Source organism: Montipora foliosa, chromosome 2 (genome assembly GCF_036669935.1).
Source record: "Montipora foliosa isolate CH-2021 chromosome 2, ASM3666993v2, whole genome shotgun sequence".
Classification (NCBI taxonomy): Eukaryota; Metazoa; Cnidaria; class Anthozoa; order Scleractinia; family Acroporidae; genus Montipora; species Montipora foliosa.
In genome coordinates, this window is record NC_090870.1 from 50,766,956 (window position 1) to 50,782,021 (window position 15,066).

General features: G+C 39.1%; 3 protein-coding genes across 8 annotated transcripts in view; 2 read left to right on the plus strand and 1 right to left on the minus strand.

Annotated features, from left to right (window-relative positions):
- Window positions 1-1,938: 1,938 nt before the first annotated feature.
- LOC137993473 (tRNA wybutosine-synthesizing protein 3 homolog) overlaps window positions 1,939-15,066 on the plus strand; it is a 27,994-nt gene continuing 14,866 nt past the window's right edge. For 2 of the 3 annotated variants that reach the window (XM_068839348.1, XM_068839349.1), the window contains exons 1-7: window positions 1,939-2,140; window positions 4,269-4,340; window positions 4,444-4,542; window positions 4,673-4,744; window positions 5,110-5,178; window positions 5,766-5,830; window positions 7,545-7,606. In XM_068839348.1, coding sequence (XP_068695449.1) covers window positions 1,964-2,140; window positions 4,269-4,340; window positions 4,444-4,542; window positions 4,673-4,744; window positions 5,110-5,178; window positions 5,766-5,830; window positions 7,545-7,606 — 616 coding nt within the window. In that variant the 5' untranslated portion in view covers window positions 1,939-1,963. Of the gene's footprint in view, window positions 2,141-4,268; window positions 4,341-4,443; window positions 4,543-4,672; window positions 4,745-5,109; window positions 5,179-5,765; window positions 5,831-7,544; window positions 7,607-7,695; window positions 7,768-15,066 lie in introns of all 3 variants that reach the window. The other variant, XM_068839350.1, reaches the window with a different exon arrangement.
- Window positions 8,379-11,401, plus strand: LOC137990927 (uncharacterized). The gene has a single exon (XM_068836043.1). The coding sequence runs from the start codon at window positions 9,076-9,078 to the stop codon at window positions 10,828-10,830; it is 1,755 nt and encodes a 584-aa protein (XP_068692144.1). The 5' UTR covers window positions 8,379-9,075; the 3' UTR covers window positions 10,831-11,401.
- The window catches only part of LOC137990929 (uncharacterized), a 4,444-nt gene continuing 1,310 nt past the window's right edge, over window positions 11,933-15,066 (minus strand). Inside the window, exons 2-6 of one of the 4 annotated variants that reach the window (XM_068836044.1) lie at window positions 14,448-14,575; window positions 14,107-14,322; window positions 13,694-13,873; window positions 13,197-13,325; window positions 11,933-12,651 (exon numbers count right to left, since the gene is read on the minus strand). In XM_068836044.1, coding sequence (XP_068692145.1) covers window positions 12,085-12,651; window positions 13,197-13,325; window positions 13,694-13,873; window positions 14,107-14,247 — 1,017 coding nt within the window. In that variant the 5' untranslated portion in view covers window positions 14,248-14,322; window positions 14,448-14,575 and the 3' untranslated portion in view covers window positions 11,933-12,084. Of the gene's footprint in view, window positions 12,652-13,196; window positions 13,326-13,693; window positions 13,874-14,106; window positions 14,719-15,066 lie in introns of those variants that run through there. The other 3 variants (XM_068836045.1, XM_068836046.1, XM_068836047.1) reach the window with 3 other exon arrangements.

Below are 15,066 nucleotides of genomic sequence, written 5' to 3' on the forward strand. Positions count from 1 at the left end.
TACATATTATAAATCAATAAACTGTCAATGCCTCTTTTTCTAACAATAATTGAAGTAGTGTTAAAAGATTATTACTTTATTGACTCTGTAACCTTGCCTGGCCAAATCTTTTTTTAATGAGGTGGGTAATAAAATCCACACAAGTACTCTTCTGTGTGTTAAAGACTTTCAGTGTTCAGTTAAAGTAGTTGGGTATGTCACTGACAAGGAAAACAGACAATAGAGTGATGGAAAGCCTATCATTCATACATTCTGTTTATCACAATTGTTTTCTCCTAACACATCTCAAACAAAAATAAAAACTCTACAAAATTTATTTCCATAGTTAAATTCTCTACTTTCTCAAATCCCATAATACACCTTTAAGTTGTTTACCCCCAAAATTTGCATAGGTATTGTTTGCTATCTCTCGAGGGACATGAAGATGTCCCAAGAGAAATAAAATACAATGCCTATGCAAATGTTTTGGTTGGTAAACAAGGTGTATTATGGGGTTTGAGAAAGTAGAGACTGAAGCTAAATCTTACATCTTATCCTGGGTGCCAGGAGAACTTTTCAAAGGCCCAAGAGAACACTGTGCTGATGAGCCCTAGCCAGCCAGTGTTTGGGGGTTGCTAAATTGGTCATTCCTTTGTTCATCCACATCAACCCTCTTTGCTGCTCCCTCCCCCCTCCCCCCCCCCCCCCCAAAAAAAAAAAAAAGAAGGAATAGTGAGTTCTATCAACCAGGGCCCAGTTGCTTGAAGCCTGGTCAGGGCTAACCATCCTGTAGGTTATGAGGTATCAAAACCTATTGGTTTCCATGGTATTTAATGCTGGTTAGCACTAACCATGCTTCAAGCAACGGGAGCCAGGTGTTTAGGCCTGGGCGTCACTAGCGAAGCAAGAGTAAGCACATGCAACATATGCAAACTCAGCATTGTATCAATCATTAAAGATTAAACATATTAATCAACATGTTAATGTGCTTGTGTACAGTATGTTGCTCATGCTTATGCTTCCGTCGCTGGTGAAAACCAGCCTTACAGTTTTTTCTTCAAAGAAGTCGACTAGACCCTTCAGATTTTATATTCCAAAGGGTGGCAACAAACAATGGAAGACTGGGATTTACACAAACCTTTGAGGGGTGAGTGCGGATAAAAAATGGAATGAACCAAGGTGGCATTTAGAAAGTACACTGAGCAAAACAATTCTCGCAAAATTTCAGAGCGCAGTTGTTATCAGTAGCATGCAAGTGTTAACATAACCTTTTGAACCATTTGTTTTAAGAACAAGTACGTTTCTTGGCTTGATGGCTCCAACTCAGCAAGTACTCGTTAATAATGGTAAATTGGAAATAGTTGACAGATCTACCTTCTCAGACTTTCTAGAAGGGCTTCAACGTCCACAGATAAAGGTTAACATAAAGCTTATTTGCAAAACAATAATACCCAATACGTGGAATTACCAAGTGTCGACCAAAATTGATCAAATTGTGTTCATACTCGACTCAGATTGTTCCTTCCACAAGGGTCAGCGTCCAGAACGCAGCAAGCTCACAGGGATCTCTTAATCTCTAAGACAGAAACGTGACTGTTCCATCGCTTGGCACAGTATCTGGTTTATATCCTATTCTCTCGCGTATTTTTGAAATCCTTTTGGGGTCATTGAGCGGCATCGGCGAATCATCGTTCACACCCAGAAAACTCTGTGCCTTAGCAGCTTCCTCATCCTTCTTTGAATCCTTACTCCAAAGCTTTTTCATTTTTTCATATTCTTCTAAGTCTTCTCCCCTCAATTCTATCCTGGTCGGCTTCCTCCGCAGCATGATCAAGGGCTTCTTTGAGGTTCACATAAAGGTATTCCTTCAGCTCGGAAAAAAATGGCGGCAAGTAACAATTACTGAGCCAACGCAAACTCAGCAGTATCGCAAAGAGTGCTTAGATGGGTTGTGTATGGGGAAATGAACAGACACTAAGTCAAGATGGCGGCAAGAGCGGCCTGTTTTGAGAAGCAAAAGCTAGCTGGTCTTTCTCAAGTGGATCTGAGCAAGAAGGGAAGTATCGATGACCAAATCATAGATTTGGTAAAATATATTAATGGCAAAGAAAATTATTTTACCACAAGTTCTTGCTCTGGAAGGATAGTCGTTTTTTCCGAGGTTGGTACTAGGTATTGATCATCACTTCTTGCGCAAATTAATGGCTGAGGATTTGGCAGCTTGTTGTCTTAACTGTCTCTTATTATTCGGTTGTTGAATTTGCAGGGGCTCAAAAAATTGTTTTAGCATCTTTGAAATTGCTCCTCCATGCATGAAGTTCTGTCTGATCAGACATCAGTTTCAATTTTTTTTTTCGATCTAAGGTGGCCGGAGGTTGGTTTTCAAAGTGCACTTGTATCTCTTTTTTTCGAGCACCTTGATGGTGCTTTCCCTTTTGGGCTTCCCCAAAGAATATCCCATGTGGATTCTTGGTTGGGGAAGTATATGTGTCACTTGACATGACCACCAAAGCTGTGCATGAATGATAAAGGCTCATTCCAGATGATGTTATTGAACTAGCCCGTACAGGGAAAATATTGGTCGCGTTCCTTTTTTGAAAGTTTACGGACTGAACCTGAACCGAACAAGCTAGTTCAATAAGTTGTTATCATATGGGCTTCCTTATGCAGGGTTTTGTATTCCTTGAGTCTTTCCTCTTGGCTTGCTTCTGTTAACAGTTCTGGAAAGTAAAATTTGCACTGGAACTCCAGCATTACTGTAAAAAAAAAAATTTCTCGCATTTCTCCTAAGTTTACGGCTGAGAAAATGGGAACAGTTCGGCAAGCTATGTACACTGCTTCGTGAAGGGTCCATCTTAGTGGCCTGTATAAAATTGCAAAATTTGGACTGTTCAGATAACCAATCAGATTCTCCTTTTCTTCTTGGACCAGTTTGCATGGTATAATTTCCGGAACTCTGGTGTTGGATGTTTTATCTTGCCAATGTCATCACATATGAGGCATGGCAGATGGAATCTATCCAGCTTCATCTTCTGACCAACTTTAAAGTGGTACTATGATCCAAAAATTAAATATTTTTTGTCTTTGGATTTCAAAACTATGTTAACTAAACACGAAGTGACCCAAGTTTTAAGCCTTAATTGAAAAAAAGACACTTTTTTATTTTAACTGGAATTTTCCTATTTAATGGTCTACCATTACTAACTTTAAAATCTTGAGTGAGCTGGATCAAGGAGAAAATGATGTCAAAGACTCCCTAGTTTAAGAATGCAATGCATTCTTATGGAACTGAATTAATATGCAGCATGGGAGTTTTGGGCTTTCAGATCTTTAAACTCATGTTTTGCATACATAATAAACTGTGTTTACTCACTGAAAAATTTTATGCTATTGAGTGAATGACATGACTTTTCGGTAGATCCAACCCTCTGAGGTCCAATCACAGGTGTCCCAAGCTCAGTGTGAGGGAAAGCCAACAAAAATATAAGGATTTTTATGGGAATCCCAATAAAAGACCCGAGAAGATAATTTTTTAAAAGATCTGAATTAAAAAGCCTAACCTCATTGCCATGTGGGTCTGTGGGTCACTTCCTTCCTGTGTGGTTTTTTCCAGATTCAACACGAATTGAGCCATTATCAGTTCCTTGCAATTGTTTGGGTAAAGGTTTTTCTTTCATTTCAATCCGCTAGCCGGGTAATCGAAGCCCTGCCAGCGACGTCAGGTGACTGTTAGTCTCCCAAATGAATCGCTTTACGAGTCTTTGTTTGTGGCTTGGTAATGTGTCTTTGTTTGGTAACACTGTCAGGGATGACAAACAAAGACTCCTAACCAAGCAGAAACTAAAAAGTCGCCGTGTGGTGTTCATTGTGTCCAATGTGGAAAAAAACCACACAGGAAGGAGGCGACCCACAATGGCAATAAGGTTTAAGGCTTTTTAAGTGAGAATTTTTGCGTAAAATTATCTCTCAGATCTTTTATCGGCGGGGATTCTTATACAAATCCTTCTATTTTTGTTGGCTTTCCCTCACACTGAGCTTGTGGCGCCTGTGGTCCAATTGGTCAGTTTTGAGTGCGAGTAATGGCAGTCTGTGAAATCCAAAGCATACAATCAAAGTAAACAGCCTTTGGATAAAAATCGAAGCTCAAAATTTTGCCAAGCAGGTGTTAAGCAAACACACTTTCAAAATCTGAAGAAAAAAAGGAAGTGATTTTTTGATCATAGTACCACTTTGAGTTGTCTTAGGGCCTGACTCATTTTAGTTTTTACCTCTCTGTTTTTTTTCAACAGCTTGCCAATCAAAGGAAAAAATGTTGCCACTGGCACTATGTAACCCATAACAAAGCTAATGCTGATGAAGTGGTAAGTGATTGCAACAGAGTAATGGCATTTTTAAAAATGAATCTGAAACAATAATTATTGTTTTTACAGGTACTAATAAAACTTTTTCTTTTTAATTGTGTAGTTATGTTCCTTGAGAGGATGTCAGGGAGATGCTGTTTTCAAGTTTGAGCCATTCGTTTTGCATGTTCAGTGTAAAGACCTTGAAGATGGTCAGGATATGGTACCCACAACTAATGCTTTTTCGTTGTTTATGTAATGGATAGTTTACCCAATATTATTAATTTTTGGCACAGAGGTGCAATGTGAAACACAGCAAGCCTCAATGAACTTAATTATTCCATTTGTTTTAGCTCAAAACAGCTCTTGTCTCTGGCTTTAAGAACTCTGGAATAGTAGTTGGTAAGAAGGCAAATGTCATTGTGGTGAGTATGTACTATGAAAGTGTGATTGTGGTCTGATGGAAGATACAAAATTCATATGTTGAAACTGTGGGTAAGAAATTACTTTAAATGTGAGTGAGCTATAAAGTGATCCTTGAAGCTAATGGAAAGATATATTGTGGGTTTGCATTATACTCGATAAGACGTGAAAATCTGATGAGAGATATGCAAAATTTACATATTAATTAAGTAAAAGTTTTTTGAAACTTCTGATCATTCCAGTATGTGAAACAACTTGGACATTGGAGGAGAAGCTTGGAAAAATCCAGGCTTGAAGAGGGTTGGTCTGTTATAATTTTATAATATTCATTAATGGGAAACTTGTGTGTTAATCAATTATCCTACAGGCAGTGAGAAGTACACAGAGCTTGGAAGTACCACTGGTTCATAATGGAAAACTCTTGGTCTCAGATGAAGTGAGGGTTAATAATTGTTCATTTTAATTTTATGAGTGAAGAGGGTCTTACCTGCTGAAGAAATGAGACCATAAATTACCACTCTTGCTACAGTAGTCGATGAAAAAGTTAAGGTGGACTCCCAGCTTAGTTTCAAATGGTGAATTAGTATTTTATTATTTTAAAATTTATTATTTATTATTATTATTATTAAGTTTCAACATCATGTTCTGGCTGTTGTCATTACCGTCTTTTCTTCTGTTAGGCGAGTCATAACAAATGACCAAAGGCTAACAGAATTATCTCTTCTTCACATTTTCAACACTTTCCCAAAAGTTCCCAACAAGGCAGTTTTTTGCATTACTCCAACATTGAATGGTATCCCTTAGCTTTCCAATCCACCTATCAAATCCTTTGGTGACACTTCCAAGGGCTCCTATCACTACAGGTACGACTTCTACCATTTTGAAGTCATACCTGTATTATTATTATTATTATTATTATTTTTATTTTTATTCAAAAGTAAAACAGTGTGGCTCATAAGTGCCAAAAAACTTCAATCCTCCTTTGGCCCAGATATTCATGTTTAATATTTTTTTTCTCGCCAGTATATAAAGTTTGTAGTGAATGCTGCCAACAAGAAACTTGAGGAAAATCAGACCAGAATAGGCAGGTAATATTAGAAATTTTTGAACTTTGATTTTTATCCAAAGGCTGTTTACTTTGAGTGTAATTAGTTTTGGATTTCACGGTCCACCATTACTTACGTTCAAAACTGACTGATTGGACTTCAGAGGGATGGATCCAGGGAAAAGTCACATTGAAGGCTCACTAGCTTAAAATTTCAGCATGTGAATGCAACTTATTATACATGCAAAAAGTCTCAATGCCTAATTAAAAACTCCTGTGCTGCATATTGATTCTGTGGTGTACACATGCATTGCATTCTTGAACTAGTGGACCTTTGACATAATTTTCTCCTTGATCCAGCTCTCTCAAGAACTTAAAGTTAGTCATGGTAGACCATTAAATAGGAAAATTCCAGGTAAAATAAGTAAGTGTCTTTTTGAAATCAAGGCTTGAAACTTTGGTGGCTTATAGTTAACAAACATTTTTTGTCACAGGTGCACTTTAAAAAGTATCTAGTGTTCCAGGTAACCTACAGGGTGCCTACAGTAAATCTAAGAGAAAAAAGTTGGGGTTAAATTACCGTATTTACTCAAATAAGCACTGCGGCCCTTATTTAATTGTTCATGCCTAAAGTGTGGTGCTTAATCAAGGGTGGTGCTTATTTAAAAAATTGGACACCACACAGAGATATATCCTTTTATTTGAACGGTTCATTTTCCATCTGTACAGAGATTTACAGCAACGTCTTTTCATTGTCACAATTTTACTCTTACGGCCTTTCATTTAATGGACGAGCTGTGAAATACATTCACTTTTGAACTGACGAACATCGAAATTCCCCCTGCTCCATTAGAGTACTGTTACTTTTTAGTGTTTTTTTAAATTAAAGCAAAGTCCCCGTATAAGCACTGCATTGGAACTGCGGCACTTATTCAAGGGTGGCGCTTATTTTCTTTTGTGTCCCAAATGCGGCGGTTATTCGAGGGTGGTGCTTATTTGGGGGCGGCACCTATTTGAGTAAATACAGTTATATATAATGTTAGTATTCTTTCAGAATGTCTAAATTTCAAAGATTGTCCAATTCTGTCGCATAAAAGATGTACCGTATGTCAATAATTTTGATTTAAGCATTGTTAAGTGTTCCTCTGTTCTTCTCCCAAACTTCAAGTGACTTTACACTGACATGAGTTCGCATCAGCCTCCATACGTTCTCTTTTCGCAAAAGCGGCTGCAAAAATTTCACATGGCTACATACGTGTCTGTGTTTGTTCCTGGTCTCATGCAACCACCCCCTTAGAATACCTCTGCATTTATCATAACTTTAAAATGACATGACACAAACCCTAACATTCATCTCATTGTAAGTTGGAAATGCTTTGACAGATCATCCTTGTTTCCAGAAAGCTGAAATTCTGTTTAGTTCAATTGGTAAAGCAGGGGAGTGGGGTGCATATGAGAATTGAGATGAACAAAAGGAGCAAGATGTTGCATTGTAACAATCCTTCTACGTATTTATCAGTTTTTTTAAAATATAATTATAGTGGTATATTGGTATTTAACCCTTTGACTCGCCTGGAACTTTTTTACAACAAAATGCTAAGGATTTGGAACTGAGTTTATAGAGCAGAAATAAGTAAAATCTCAGATTTTAGGCTCAAATTATACACTGGAAAATAGATTTTACTCTGTCTAAGGCCAGATGATTTTACTTGACTATGTTAATGGGGAACCCCATTAATTTGAGACTTCTGTTTCAGATTCTTCACCAATCTGCTGGACATGTGTGAGCAAAATGGCAGTTCTACATGCCAGAAAAAAGGTGACTTCTTTGCTTGAGAATTATAAGGACCCTATAGATCCATGCTCATTAAGTACAAAATGATTTTTTTGTATTTTTGCTATTTACAGGTAAGAAAAATGGTGGCCAAATTTGAAGCTCTAATTGTTTGCAAGTTCCTCAAAGAGCAGCTGTTGCAGTTGGTTTGTTAAAATTTATGGCAGCTTGATGAAAACAGATTCTTAGATGAGAATATTTGTGACCTCTCACGCGAAAACGTTCCTTGCGGTATCCGTGCAAACGGCCAAACGCGCGGCAAGTGGACAGATAAAAACGGGTAGGAAAGTCGTTCTCACGGGTGGTGTGAACGATCGAACGACCAGAGAAAAATTTGCACGGATGAACCGCACGACTGAACGACTGAAGAAAACTTAAAAACGGTAAGGTTGCACGACTGAACGGCCGAGCAAGTTTTGGCGACGAATGAGGTTAAACGGCATTGAACATTACGAACGACACACCGGGTTATTGAAATAACAATCGAAAACATTGCAGGACGCGCAATTAACAACAATAAGATGAATTGGTTAATTTTACGTGTGAAATCCGAATAGAAAAATAAGGAATATGGTCAATATTGCGTTGTAAATCACTAATCTCTTGTGATTGAAGAAAAGGAAGTGTTTCCTTCGGGGAAAAACAACCGCTGAAAACCAGACTTTCGTCTGTGTTACACGTTAACTTGCGGTTACTATCACTGTGGTTAATTTCATAAGACTTAATACTCGGATGAGGCATATCGCAATACAGTACTTAAACATCTTCGTCATAATAGAAACATTGCCGTTTGCAGATAGTGATAATTTTCCACTACATTTATTTTCGGTACTAAAAGACACAATATTTGTGAAGACATCTTGAACAGATCATTATTAATTTCGATAAGCTTACATCCAAAGGAGGAGTTGTAAAAACATTGCAACCGTGTATTGCAATCTGAAACTCGCCGTAAATGTTCCGTATAAAGCCCTTTCGTCTCAATAGTACGTTGTTACACCATTTTATATAAAATATTTCGTGGTGATTTAGATAGAGATCGTTATAAGACATTTATTTATTGGCCCGAGTGCGTATTTTGTCCAGTCCAGCGGAACACGACAATCCGGAAACCAACATCTCGCGACTCCCGACAGAAATTTGCATAAAATGGGCATCAGTAAAATTAATTTTAATTTATCACTATAACGCTTCAGCGATTCTTTTCGATTGAAAAAAAAAACAGCATAGCAAATACTCAATGTTCAATACAAACACATTAATATATCCATGCGTAGGAAATTGCATTGTCAAACGTGACACAAAAGTAGAAAGATTTCAATTTTTGCAAACCGAGACGGCAAAAAAGTCATGATTTTAGAAATTTGAATAATTGTTCAGCAACTGAAAAGAAGTGTTGTCTTGGTAACTGCTTTGGTCGTCATTTCGTGCATCTAAAATCACACAATCACAAAATGGAGGAATTAGCAAGAGATGAGGTGGACTGCAATCAGACTGAAAGTACGGAAACTATCATTGCTAAAGTGCGAACGTTTCTGCAAGAAGGGTGTGGATATCATCGAGGATTAACAGGTGGTCAGTGTTGCAATGATTTTTCACAAGAAACCGTCCTAAATAATATATACAACTGCCTGGAATTATCTCACACAGAGTTGGATTTGGTCATCTTAGCACATGTTCAAGCTTTTACGGCAGCCGAAGCAACCGGCGAAAAAAGAAAAAGAAATCCGCCCTACAGCTTTCTTTATCGGTCTCGACCGATTTGCAAGGAGATGTTTCTCAACCTCTATGGCATCAGTAAATCACGTTTTCAGAGGCTTGTTGATCGTTATAATAATCATGGTGTTTCTGTGCGGATGCATGGAAACAGCCGGAGGCTACCACACAACACACTACCAAACGCCGTCGTCGAAGATGTTAAAAACTTTCTGAGCAACTTCGCTGACGAAAATGCTGTTCTGCTTCCAGGAAGAATCCCTGGTTTTAAAGTTGAGGACATTCGGCTTCTCTCATCGAGTGACACTAAAATGCATGTATGGAACGCGTTTACGAGAATTTGTAAAGAGTCAACCAAGCAAGCTGTCAGCTATACGAAATTTATCAACCTGTGGAAGCAATTTCATCCAAACCTAGTCGTGGCTAAGCCTATGACCGACCTATGCTTCACTTGTCAGCAGAACACTTCTAAATTACTTCGAGCGGCTAATCTTCCGGAGGAAGAAAAGAGCGAGTGCGTTCAAACACAACAAGCGCATCTAAAATCCGTCCAGGAAGAAAGAGAGCTCTATAGAAACGTTTGCGAAGAAGCATCACGTAATTTCAAAGCATTGGAGAACACAATAGACATCGATGAGTGTCATGAAGCGTGCTCGGTGACAACTTCAATGCACTACTCCTTTGACTTCGCTCAACAAGTTCACATCCCGAGTAACCCGATGCAACCTGGTCCCATCTACTTTAAAACACCGCGGAAGTGTTCCATTTTTGGAATCATGTGTGAGGCTATCCCTCGGCAGGTGAACTACCTAATTGATGAAGCTAATGACGTAGGAAAGGGAGCAAATACAACAATAAGTTTCGTGCATCATTTCTTCGAATATCACGGACTCGGAGAAACGTCTGTTCACCTCCATGCCGACAATTGTTCCGGCCAAAATAAGAACAACTTTTTTATTTGGTACTTAGCGTGGAGGACAATCCTTCAACTGCATTTGTCTGTAAGATACTCATTTCTGATCGCTGGGCACACGAAGTTCGGTCCGGATCGATGTTTCGGAATGATCAAGAGATCTTACAAACTAACCTATATTTCGTCACTTTATGAATTTGCAAACATGGTCGAATCATCAACAACAGGTGTCAACAAAGCGCAGCTGGTTGGAACACACGATGGAACAGTTATCGTGCCGGTTTATGACTGGGCTTCTTTCCTCGAACGGTTCTTCAAAAGGTTACCGAATATCAAAAGTTACCACCACTTTCGATTCTCCAAAGACGAGCCTGGTAAAGTTTATGTTAAACAGAGCAGCTCCTCTCCTGAAGAATCTTTAATGCTGTTAAAGAATCGAACCGTCCTTCCCCCAGCCTCACAGCTTCCAGCCAAAATAAATCCTACAGGGCTGAGCCAAGAACGCAAGCAGTATCTTTATCGAGAAATCCGACAGTTTTGCAAGCCTGGAACAGAGGATCTGGTTGCACCAGCTCCATGAACGTATTAATGTCAAAAGAACTAAAAAATATTGTTTAGAAACCCAAGAATTATTGTTGTTTAGCCACTTCGAAATTTGGGTCCTAATATTTTGCAATTTAATTCCTCAGTTTTGGCTCTAAGTACGGTATTTATTCTTTAAACTACACCGCCACCGCAATAATCAGAACTCCTAGCGTGAACAAGACCTTTAATTATGTAAGACAACAGCTGTGAAGCAAAACGTAGCAAAACAGAGCCGACCGTTTGAAATACAGTGCTAAATTTCAGTTGCAATAAATTCAAAGGAGTTTCGCTATGAGTTTACTTTGAATTTGCAAGCTGCGAGATTTGAATGCGTCAAGTTATGATCCTCTAACTGCACTGTTTGCTATCGCCCCACAAGACCCATTCTTGCCGCAAACTTGTCAGAAGCCGACAAGTGAAGATTTTTGTTGTCTGTCGACAGAAAGTCCGCTAGTGTGCGGTGGCTTTGCATGTCATTCGCAGTCGCAAAAAAAATTTTTTTTTAACTGTACGGGGGGTAAAGATGAGAAATGCGTCGTTAACAGTAAACTGAAAGATAATTATTGTGTGAAGTCCTTCTCTTCCTCTTTCACTGTGAATAGAATAATTATAACACACCAAACCAACGCGATGGCCAGTGTGCGGGAGATGAAACGCGCGAATTTTCGAGCGAAATTTCGTTGTGACATAGCGAAATTTCGTTGCGATAAAGCGAAATTTCGAGTGCTTATCAAAAGTTTGCAGTGAGCATTTGCATTTACATTTAAGTTAACGTTCAAAAAAGGTTCCGGCGGAGCCCTCATAAGAGACCACCCGGGAATACGAGAGCTTTTAGGAAAAGTCTCTAGGATTTTACGGGAATGGTCAATTAGAATTGAACGTGTAGCTGCTGCTTAAAACTTTCACACGCTATTTATTTATTACCCTCCTACAATATCTCAATTTCTTGACTTAATTTGTTGAATGTTTCTTTTTTCTTTGCATGATACTTGCGTGACTTGAAAACCAAGAATAGTGGGCATGTAATCAAATCCGAAATGGCGTCTGTCAACAACGACAATTCGAATGTATTTCTTGACAAATAAACGCTTTATTGATGGCTTTACCCAATTTCCACGCGTGATAACACATTTTACGAGACTCTTGAACATTTGTTCAACAAGAAAGCTTATAATATTTGTAAAAAGGCTAAATGAACAGTTGACTATAAAAATAACATTTTCCAGACTAAAGATATAAACGAAATTGACTACAAGGTACGTGCAGATGGAGAGGCTGCTAACAACGTTTTTCGCGCAGTGCGGCACTTTGAATTGATTTTGCCTTTTACGAACCTCCAGGCTTTCTCTTTCTCCTCGTTCGTGCTCACAGGAAATTTACTGAACACTAAAACTTTGAGGGAGTTTAATTTAGCAGAGTCGAGACGCTTTTTGTCGTAACTGCCATCAGTGTTGCTTTCCGCCAGTTCTTCTTTCGTAAAAAAATGTGGCAACAGCTTTAAGGCACACAAGTGCCTTTCGGTCTCTGACTTTAATAGAGCCTGCCTTATGGTTTTCACCCTTGTTGGTGTAACACAAGTGCTTATTATTTCTTCACCGACTTCTTGGGGAAGGCTTCCTTGTTTGGCACCAGAATTATCCTTATCAGTAGTAGGCTGATACTCCTCACGTAGTTCGTTCAAGGTGAGATGATCTATGGTGGTTAGTTCTGCACTCTCGGCTGCTGGTGGGTCTGTCGTGTTTGCGATCTCGGCTGCTGGTGGGTCTGTCGTGTCTGCGATTTCATCATCCCATTCACGAATGACTGTGGATTCGAGCTGGTGAAAATTTCAACAAACAGGGAAAATTAATTGAAAAAACTAGCAATGGCGACTGTGTCTGTGTCAAATACTGCCGCGAAAATTGTTGAAGAGTGCAACTGGAAGTCTACGTTAATACCTTGGGGTTCGGAATGGTCGTGGCTGAGTTTTGTTGCAAATCAATCACATTTCATTGACAAGCGTTGACAGTTACCGACATGATTCCTATTGTTTAGCTTTACCCAATTTCCACAGGTGATCAACAAGAAAGCTTAATTTTAGTAAAAAGGCTAAGTGAACAGTTGACTATAAAAATATATATCATTTTCCAGACTAAAGATATAAACGAAATTGAATACAATGTACGCTGTTAACAATGTTTTTCGTGCAGTGCGGCACTTTGAATTGATTTTGCCTTCATAAAAAATTAATTGAAAAAACTAGCAATGGCGACTGTCTGTGTCTGTGCCAAATACTGCCGCGAAAATTGTTTACCAGTCGAGATATTTTTCGTTCTCAAAGATGCGTTCGAACACAAGAAAACATTATTTTTGAGTTCTTACCGGGTTACACTGGTTGAAAACAATTTGCCCTTCCAGTACATTAAGACGCCTTTCAAGGTCTGAAGCACTCGAATTTCTCGCGATGCCCTCCTCAATTCTTGAGACGGAGGTCTGTAGCTTCTCCAGAAGCTGCAACAATAAAGCGATAGTAGGTCAGAGGAAAATAGAGTTCATCAGAGTACGTTTGGGTTCTCGTCTTTTTATTGGGTCGGCAGCTAGATCTCTTTTTTTCCGTTCTACTCAAGGGCGTAGCACGGCCGACATTTACATTCTTGAGAATGGAGTGGGGGGGAACCAAGGCTTATTCCGTGACTGAAATGCCAGCGGATCAATTATTCCGTTTCGTGAGCAAAATAAGGCGATATGACTTCTTGTTAGTTTGAGGATTTAGTGCGTAAGTTGTTACTGACATACCCAAGTCCAAAAAGAAAAAAAAAAGGCCAACAAACGAAAACCCCGCTAAAGCTAAAGCAAAATAAGACCTTAGGATACATTACCTTGTCAAATTTTTCTTGCATTTCCACCTGCTTGTCTAGGATCTGAACGTTGAGTGCCTCGATCCTTTCCAACCTGCTTCTCAGCTCATGGCACTCTTCTGATTTGGCTGCCAGCTCCTGGTGCAGAAGGTTGACAAGGTCCTCTTGGTGGCGGGTACAGTCACCGCTAACTTCAACAGACTAAAAGGAAGAAAAATCAAATAATTATAAAATGATCGAAAGACTTCACATGCTTTCATTGAGGAGCTTTCAATCGTTTCCATGTGCTAAATACAATGGTTATTTATCACAAACTAAGAAAATTCCGGACTTTGCTTTCTAACGAATAGGCTATGTATTGATTGAGAGAATGTAAATTTCGCGATGTGCGATCATGATGTCACTTGTTATCTCCAATATATAATAGTACTAACCGTTTTGGCAGGCGCCACTTCCGATATTGGAGGGTCAATAGGCAGCGCGATGTTTTCCTTCCTTGTGGCCTTATCTGACTTCCCGTTTGGGCTCAATGACTCTAAGTCCAGTACTTTGGTTCTCTTTGCTTGACGATTCATTTTCCATTCGAGCTCCCGCTTCTTCTGTTCGGTTAGAAAGTCCTCGTAAGGATTGGTACTGTTTACTTCGATAGGCTGACAACAGGAAATTTGAAACAGTTAGACCGTCCTCTATTTTACGTTGTATTGGAACATTTTGGCGCTGAGGAAATTCATGGGTAAACTGAACTCGCACAAATGCAAACACAAGCTATACCAACCTTTTTGGAGCGCGCCACTTTCTTTTTCGGAGTTTCGATAAGTTTTGTGGCCTACTTCTGCTCAGCTACAGCAGGTAGGTTCTTCTTCGACCATTCCAAGTCTTTCGCGCTGAGAACCTTCACGTCATCTGCAAAGACAACGTTCATGATGAGATAACAGTTTGGTTCGTTCAAGTAAACAAGCATCAATTTAGTTGGTTTATGGTCACCTCGCCACCAGGAAGACTCGCCACTAGTATACTCGCCACCAAGGGTCACATCAACTTTTTAATTTTTTTTTTTCTAGTCCTAGATTAAGTATTTTTTCCTCAATTGCAAACGATAAACTTAACAGTGAAATTTTCTCGTCCAAATGGCATCGCTTGTTTACGAAAGGGGAAATTGAATCACCGAAGAGTGTATGAATGTTGGAATCACCAAGGGAGAACGAAGCTTTTATAGTGCGGAGTTTCGAAAAGTTTTGAAAACCGGGAAAAGCGCCAACTGATCGATCGGAATAAAAATTACGCCTCGGAAAATATCTTATTAGGCTTGGATTATGAAAACTATTAACGGATCGAGCAAATGCATACTCAAGGCGAGTCTTCTCCTTATAAAAATCAACACAGCTTCGCCTTCC

Coding starts and splice junctions, on each gene's coding strand:
- LOC137990927 (XM_068836043.1), top strand. CDS start 9,076: ATGGAGGAATTAGCAAGAGATGAGGTGGACTGCAATCAGACTGAAAGT.